Genomic DNA, 8,816 nt, shown 5'->3' on the forward strand with positions numbered 1-8,816 from the left:
CAATGTTTAGATTTTCCTTAGGGGATTGACAAGTAGGAAGTATTTTTATAAATGTTATTTTAACCACAAACATTTATTGTTTGTCCATTATTTGCCAAGCACCATACCTTTATTATTTTACTTAACCTTAACAATAACTCCCATGAATTGGTGGGCCCTAGCCCCAGAGTTTCTGATTCAGTGGGTAGTTGTTAAACTCCCATTTTCATTTTTCAGATGAGGAAAGTACAGTTTAGAGTTTGTGACAAATTCCGGCAGATAAGGTCAGGTCTTCTCCCAGAGGGTAACTGCAAACTATGAAATTATTGATGACTTTAGAGTTTTGTTTTGTATTTTTTTCTTTTCTTGAAAACAATACTACAAAGTGTCTGACTTGTGAGCATTCCCAGCCTGCAAGCAGGGTTGCTCTGTTTCCTCTAAGTTTGGAATTACAGGGATTTTGATTTGATCAGCTGTGTATTCTTGATGCAGTCCCCAGAGCATAGGTCAATGATGCTGCACGTCTCAGACTCCCCCTTTTTAGGCTGAATAACCTTAGAGATTATTTGATGCCTTAACTACCAAGATTGTCTTTACCATTGGTATCTTTTCAGTCCCAGCGAATATCCCTTTAAGTGAGAAATCACTTTTAGTGACCTTTCTGTTTCATCCTCTCTGAGAATACTAGTGATAGAGAATTAATGATAATTCTGCTTGTTGTTTTTCTATCATGTTTCTCTATTTATAGACATACTGAGGCCTGTTTTTCAAGTTAAAGCAAACATCTTTTGGGATGGTGGTGCCTTTTAGTCAGCTATTTTTACTTGACTCTATAATAACCATATAGTATTTTGTCTTTTAAGACTTCTCTACATTTATTTCTGTGCATCGACTTAAAATTACACTAATCCATAGGAAAAATCATATACCGTTTCATTGTAGATCCCTAAGCACTGTGATCTAGAAAGATATCAAGTTGCCTATCATTGTTGCTTGTTTCTCAGAATTTGTGTCCTGCTCTTCTCTAGGACAACAAAGTGAACGGGGTAACCTGCTGTACCCGGATGCTGGGCTGTACATACCTCTACCCTTGGATCCTCCCCAAGCCCCACATATCTTCCACTCCACTGACCATTCAAGATGAGTTGCTGATTCTGGGAAACAAAGCATTGTGGGAACATTTGTCCTACACAGAAGCTGTCAGTGCTGTACGTCATGTACAAGACCCATTAGCAGCTGCTAAGAAGCTGTGCACGTTAGCACAGAGCTATGGCTGTCAGGACAACGTAGGGGCGATGGTGGTTTATTTGAATATTGGTGAGGAAGGCTGCACTTGTGAAATGAATGGGCTCACCCTTCCAGGTCCTGTGGGATTTACTTCAACCACCACTATCAAGGATGCCCCTAAGCCAGCCACTCCATCCTCTAGCAGTGGGATTGCCTCTGAGTTCAGCAGTGAGATGTCCACTTCAGAGGTGAGCAGTGAAGTGGGGTCCACTGCTTCTGATGAGCATAATGCTGGGGGCCTGGACACTGCCTTGCTTCTAAGGCCAGAGCGGCGCTGCAGCCTCCACCCAACACCCACCTCTGGGCTATTTCAGCGCCAGCCTTCTTGTGCTACCTTCTCCAGTAACCAGTCTGACAACGGCCTGGACAGTGATGATGACCAGCCCGTTGAGGGGGTCATAACCAACGGCAGCAAGGTAGAGGTAGAAGTAGACATCCACTGCTGCAGGGGGAGGGATCTGGAGAACTCACCCCCTCTCATAGAGAGTTCTCCTACCCTGTGTTCTCAGGAACATGCTAGAGGGTCGTGTTTTGGGATCCGAAGACAGAACAGTGTGAATAGTGGCATAGTCCTGCCAATGAGCAAGGACAGGATGGAGTTACAGAAGTCTCCCTCCACCTCCTGCCTGTATGGGAAGAAACTCTCCAATGGCTCTATTGTGCCCCTAGAGGACAGCCTCAACCTCATTGAAGTGGCCACAGAAGTGCCCAAGAGGAAAACTGGCTATTTTGCTGCCCCCACTCAGATGGAACCAGAGGACCAGTTTGTTGTACCTCGTGACCTGGAAGAAGAAGTGAAGGAACAAATGAAGCAGCACCAGGACAGCCAGCTCGAGCCTGAGCCCCACGAAGAGGATCGGACCGAGCCTCCGGAGGAGTTTGACACAGCGCTGTGACCGCCCCACTGGGCACAGTGTGGGAGGAGGCTGTGCAGGGTTGCGGTAGGAGCCTGCCAGAGGCATTCTGCCTCTACATTTCTTTTTGTTGGTTTGGTTTTTTTGTTTGTTTTGTTTTTGAGATGGAGTCTCGCTCGGTCGCTCAGGCTGGAGTGCAATAGTGCAATCTCGGGTTACTGTGACCTCCGCCCCTGGGTTCAAGCCATTCTCCTGTCTCAGCCTCCCGAGTAGCTGGGATTACAGGCACCTGCCATCATGCCCAGCAAATTTTTTTTTTTTTTTTTTTTTTTTATTTAGAGACAGGGTTTCACCATGTTGGCCAGGCTGGTGTTGAACTCCTGACCTCAGGTGATCCACCCGCCTCAGCCTCCCAAAGTGCTGGGATTACAGGCGTGAGCCACCACGCCCAGCCCTGCCTCTACATTTCTAAACCATAGCTGTGTGGGGTTGAACTCAGAGCCAAAAAGAGTGAGAGCCATCAGTGGCTGGCTCTGGATAAACTAGTTGCCACCATCAGTGTTAAGTTTGATATTTAACCTGCATTGGAATTCCCAGGGGTACTGGGAAGAAAGCAGCTGTTCTGTGTCAGTCCTACCACCTGCCATTAACCCTTTCTCTCCTAGGATCATTTTGAGAATTTGCCTGCCTGGGCAGGAAAGGGACTATTTCTGTGGAGGAAAAAAGTGAAGATTGATTTCTCTTTACTAATTGCTGCTGATGGATCTCTGTGACAGAGAAATCACTTTATCTCAGACTAATGGGGTGTGATGTGACTAGTCACATGGCTTTTCATTCTTCTCTACGAGAATACAGCCTATCAAAATGATGTCTGTTGGAAATGTAGAACCAATCAAACATAATTTATGTATGTAATGTAATAAGAGCACTTTTCATTGACTGTGAACTTTTTATTTTTGAATCTGCACTCGAGCCAATCTTCTTAGAGGCAGCCCGGCACCTTCATCCATAGGCAGAGAGAGAATTGGGTGTTGGAGCCTTATCCGAGGATATAGGAAGGACCCTGAGAAGTTGATTTAACTGTTGGATGTCAGACTGTGAAAGCTCCTGAGAAACTTGGGGTAATAGTGTCTTCTTTTGGGGATGACAATGGGGAAGGAGTGAGGACCAAGACTACTTCTCCCTAGATCAGAAAAAGAGAATTACCCCTTGACACATATGATACCTGCTAGGTATTTCCCAAGGAAATTGAGGGATTGGCCTCTTTCCTTAGCACGTGGAGGAATTGGCAGTCAGCTTCCTAAGGGGGAGGGTCAAGGCTGACACTGCTTGCATCCACGTGACCTTAAGTTATGGCAGATGACTCTGAAATGGACTGAGGCCAATTAGAACAGATGAATGGAGCGTTCAGATTAGACTTGTTCCTTCTCCTGTGCTGGAGGAGAGGGATGGTTCTCTAGAATATTGGAAATGAGTTGAGGGCTTGCCTCTTGAATGTTGAACAGTGTACTCTTCTGAAAACTGCATATTCTATGTGGTTTTAGAATACTGGGCTCAATACTAACATAAGAAAGACACTTCATTGAGAAAATTCTTAAGCTTACAGAAAACCTGTATTTTTTGCACATTCCACATAACCCTAGCAAAATGCAGTTTCTTCATATTTCTGTCACTTTTTCCACTTGAAGATTTGCTTAGGAAAATTCCTATTCCCACAAAATGTTGGCATTGCTTGATTTTACCCAATGGGGAATGTGCTTTGAATTTTTGGAACACTTCTACAATTAAAAATAGAGTAGAGCCATTTTTTATTTGTTTCATCAGAAACAATACGTTAAAGAGAGGGTTAAATATAAATATATTTTCGTGTGTATTTTTGGGAAGTTTTTGTTCAAAGCAATAGTCAAAAACCAGATGACCTGTCCATAATAATTGTATGTCTTCATCTTCTCAGAGGCCCCGTGCCCATATGCACGTGTCATTGGGGTACACTCTTGGGGGATTTGGTACACTCTAACGGATGTCTAATGTTCAACCCCTCGAGAATCTGAACTTGATTCCCCAAATTGTGAAACTACTGGTCAGCTATTGAAAAATTTTAGAACTCAGGTCTTCGATTTGAAGTAGGGAACATAGTGGCTCACGCAGAGTTTAGGTGCTGTTAGAAAGATGGGAACAAGAGCGTTTTGCCACCTTATTTTTATATGGGAATTTTTTTTTTAATGAAGAAAAAATGAAAATGAAATAACCCAGGATGATAGTGATGAGTGATGTAAAACATCTTACTCAGACGGCAGAACCTTCAGGCTGTAGAATAGTGATGTCCAAAAATTAAAGTTATTTTGGGAATACACCACTTTAATAGTATAGTCTCATAAAAATTATTATTTATGGTGAACCCCTTTGTCTGCTATTCGTTTCCCACCCTACTTATTGGAACCTCCTCAAAACCCAGTTCTGAAATCACCTTACCAAAAGTAAATGTATTTACTTTTTAGTCAGTAGAACTCTGTAATTCCAAATGTTCTATGTGCTAGAAATATTTTCAGGAACCATTAGGTTGTATTGAAAATCTTTATTATAGGCAGTACCAAAACTGATTATTCTTTTTTGCAGTCTCCTTTAATTCATGTCCTTTTGTAGTTGCTCTGTATTAAAACAGAGGGTAAAAAGGCCATAGCCCATTATGAAAAATATCTTACAAAACTCTTTGACCTATGAGGTAATTTACAGACATTGTGTTTTCTAAACAGGCTGTCGGTGAAAGCCAGTATCTGCTTCCAGGTGAATGTAATCTACTTCCGAGTACTTTACCCAGAGGATGTGTTCCCCGGGTGGGCAGAGTACAGTTGATCTAGCATAGAGATTCTGGCCTCTGCATATTCTCAGGTCTCTGTGTGTACCTCCCATTGAATAGAGAAGCTTAAGATAATTTCTGAGAGAAGAACACTGCTGATTATGGGAGCAGTTTAGGAGTCCATGGAAGAAAGAAAAATACATGTGTCTTGGCAGCCACCGTATATTTTTATTCAAATGGATTGGAAGGATATTTGAAAATTTGAATGTGGGTATGACGTAAAGCTGCAGTGCACTATAAAGTCAAGTCATTGAATTACCACTTCTGATACAGGGCTTTATTGTACTACTGTGAAGTGTATGTGTGCAATACATTGGTGAGTTCATTTACTGGTGTACGGAAGAGCCAGCAGGAGCAGTGTGGTCATTGCTGGGTGCTATTACAGGTGCTTGTAGTGCGTGCTTCTTTCCAGGAGATGGAGCCAGTTGGGTGTGGCAGATCTACTGAATATCAAATGATGCTCTTCCTATATAGACCTTTAGCGAAAGCTGGTACTTGGAAACCACAGGCTCACCTTCTCTATCTATCCAATAATTATTAATGAAGAGACCTCCATAAGGGAGCAGCTGGCTGTTATCGATAAATGTACCAATTATTAAATCATTAGTCTCCAAGCCATTCAGTGATGTCTTCAGCATCACTATAGAATTGTCTTGTGTCACTTTTTACTTCCTTCTGGGTGGAGGCTTTCAGACTCCCGATCATGAAGGGACGTTAATCTTTCTCTCTAGTTAGTGACTTTTGCCCCATAGTTGGGTAAGCACTTGCTAGACTGAGAAAAAGCAGCTACAGTCAATCCTGCTCTGTTTCCCTCATTTGGTGATCAGTCAGTCACACATAAGCTCCTTGTATTCTAAATTTCATGCACTTCTCCCAGATGCTATAGGGTTTTCTCTCACTGTTGCCAATGGATGTCATCCAGACAGTGGGCTCATATCTTATGGTTTTGTGCAATCACTGTCGTATTGTAGTCCTAAGACTCATTATAGTGTATTTTTGATATTTTTGAAATGTGTTAAATTTTTTAATTCAATAACATGAGCCAGAGCATGTTGCAGCAAATCTATTGTTTGTAAAAATAACAATAACAATAATAAATAAAATAAAGTGGAATCTCTTTTTCATGGCTTTGTTTTAAAATGGAGTGCTTGTTATTTCGTAAGTATTTTAGCATGAAGCTATAATTTCCTCTCCTAACTTGTTTGTAGAATTGGGTTCTTAACCAAAAGCACCTGCAGGATTTTCCTGGGGAAGATATGAGAACAAGCACATTAAACCACATTCCATGACACTGCAAAGCTATGAGTTAAGGCAAGAATAAATATTTTTGATCAGCTTTTAAGCTGAAATGGCAATACAGATTTTTGCTTCATGAAACACTATGTTTTGCCTTGGTTTATGTGCTTACAGAAATCACAAAGCCAGGAAAAAGGAAAAAAATCAGGAAACACTGTCCTTATTGACATGCAGGTTATTAGCTGACTACCAGAAACTCAATTGTAAACAATCCACAGGCCGGGCGCGGTGGCTCAAGCCTGTAATCCCAGCACTTTGGGAGGCCGAGACGGGCGGATCACGAGGTCAGGAGATCGAGACCATCCTGGCTAACATGGTGAAACCCCGTCTCTACTAAAAAATACAAAAAAACTAGCCGGGCGAGGTGGCGGGCGCCTGTAGTCCCAGCTACTCTGGAGGCTGAGGCAAGAGAATGGCATGGACCCGGGAGGCGGAGCTTGCAGTGAGCTGAGATCCGGCCACTGCACTCCAGCCTGGGCGACAGAACAAGACTCCGTCTCAAAAAAAAAAATCCACAGCTCCGTCTAAATGACAGCTGATGACATCATGGAAAAGCCGGTCATCACGTTTTTCATGACAGCTTTGTTGTAAGAAGGAACTTCAGATTCTTAGCTCATGAGCTACTTAGAATCCAGTTAAGCCTCTAAATTGTTGCTTGCCTACCCCCACTCCCGTGGGTGTCTCCCATAATCTCTGGACTTTGAAACAAGAGTAGCTACCCACTGATTGATTGATAGGTTGAGTCAGGGTCTTGCTCTGTTGCCCAGGCTGGAGTGCAGTGGTGTGATCTTGGCTCATTGCAACTTCTACGTCCCATGCTAATGCGATCCTCCCACCTTAGCCTCCTGAGTAGCTAGGGCCATAGGCAAGCACCATCACACACAGCTCATTTGTAATTTTTGTAGAGACATGGTTTTGCCATGTTGCCCAGGCTGGTCTGGAACCCCTGGGCTCAAGAGATCTGCCTGCCTTGGCTTCCCAAAGTGCTGGGATTACAGGCATGAGCTACTGCACACTGCCTGCTACCTCTCATTTTAAATAAAGGTCAAGATAAAGTCATTTGTAGGTTTCCTCTTCATCTGCCAGAAGGAACTTTATTTATTTTTTGAGACAGAGTCTTGCTCTGTCACCCAGGCTGGAAGTGCAGTGGCGTGATCTTGGCTCAGTGCAACCTCTGCCTCCCGGGTTCAAGCTATTCTGCCTCAGCCTCCCAAGTAGCTGGGACTAGCGCTGCCATGCCTGGCTGATTTTTTGTAGTTTTAGTAGAGACAGGGTTTCACTGTGTTACCCAGGCGGGTCTCGAACTCCTGAGCTCAGGCAATCTCCCCTCCTCGGCTTCCCAAAGTGCTGAGAGTACAGGCATGAGCCACCGCGCCCGACTGTTTATTTTTTTTGAGTCGGAATCTCACTCTGTCGTCCAGGCTGGAGTGCAATGGCGTGATTCCAGCTCACTGCAACCTCTGCCTCCCAGGTTCAAGCGATTCTCTTGCCTCAGTCTCCCAAGTAGGTGGGATTACAGGCATGCGCCACCACACCTGGCTAATTTTTGTATTTTTAGTAGAGACAGGGTTTCACCATGTTGGCCAGGCTGGTCTCGAACTCCTGACCTCAGGTGATCCACCCGCCTCGGCCTCCCAAAGTGCTGGGATTACAGGCGTGAGCCACCACACCCGGCCAGAAGGAACATTTTAAACACTTGGTTCAACAACCATTTATTGAGCACCTTAACATGCTTTTTATACCTCAGTTCCACCAGACGCACACCTCCCTCAGCCAGCATGGCAGAAATGAATGAATGTCATGTGATATAAATTCCCTCGTACACCAAAGGCCACAAGAGTATGTCAGTCACTCAGAACACCTTCCAGTGTGTGATTCAGTGGGACTGAGTTTTGCCTCTGCTACTTAAAAGTTTTGTGACTTCAGGCAGTTACTTAACCTCTCTAAGGCTGTTTCTCTCATTAAATGTTAATAATATCTTTTATCAAAGGGCTTGTTTATCACGATACTGTACATATCACCTAACCTTGAACCTTGTCTCCTCATCTGAAAAGTGTGAACAGTACACCTTGGCCTGTCTGACTGACAAGTGGTAGTAAGAGAAGGTTTGCTAAAGGATGGTGAACGTTATAAAGCCGTAAGAAGTGGGAGTGTTGTTGTTACAGTGATGGCTCCATTCCCTTGAGAGGAGCTGCCTTCTGGAGCAGTACTGGAGCTGGACCTGGGCACAAGGTTGGGGTCAAATAGGCCAAAGTCTCCATTTTATCAAGCACAGGACCCAGACGTGGGCAAGGATCTAATAAGGACCTATTTCACGGAATATATGCTAGGTGAGAATAGTGGCTGGGCTTGGTGGTATTTCTCTGGAGGGTAGGTGGAGAGTGGGTCGCTTGATTCTGGCTGCAGTTATACTTCTCATCTACCACTCAGTGAAAATTGTGTGGGACTTAGCCACTGTCTTGGGCGAAGGGTGATGGAGTGGAGACACTTTTCTGTGGCACCACCACTTTTTTTTTTTTTTTTTTTTTTTTTTTAGGAGAGAC

At 43.8% G+C, this 8,816-nt stretch overlaps 1 protein-coding gene across 2 annotated transcripts in view; it reads left to right on the forward strand.

The window, feature by feature from the left end:
* PHLPP2 (PH domain and leucine rich repeat protein phosphatase 2) overlaps positions 1-6,117 on the forward strand; it is an 88,358-nt gene extending 82,241 nt beyond the window's left edge. For both annotated transcript variants that reach the window (XM_011961872.1, XM_011961881.1), the window contains one exon: positions 1,008-6,117. In XM_011961872.1, coding sequence (XP_011817262.1) covers positions 1,008-2,162 — 1,155 coding nt within the window. In that variant the 3' untranslated portion in view covers positions 2,163-6,117. The remainder of the gene's footprint in view (positions 1-1,007) is intronic.
* Positions 6,118-8,816: the final 2,699 nt, after the last annotated feature.

Source organism: Colobus angolensis, unplaced genomic scaffold, assembly GCF_000951035.1.
Source record: "Colobus angolensis palliatus isolate OR3802 unplaced genomic scaffold, Cang.pa_1.0 Scaffold116, whole genome shotgun sequence".
In the NCBI taxonomy this organism is placed as follows: domain Eukaryota; kingdom Metazoa; phylum Chordata; class Mammalia; order Primates; family Cercopithecidae; genus Colobus; species Colobus angolensis.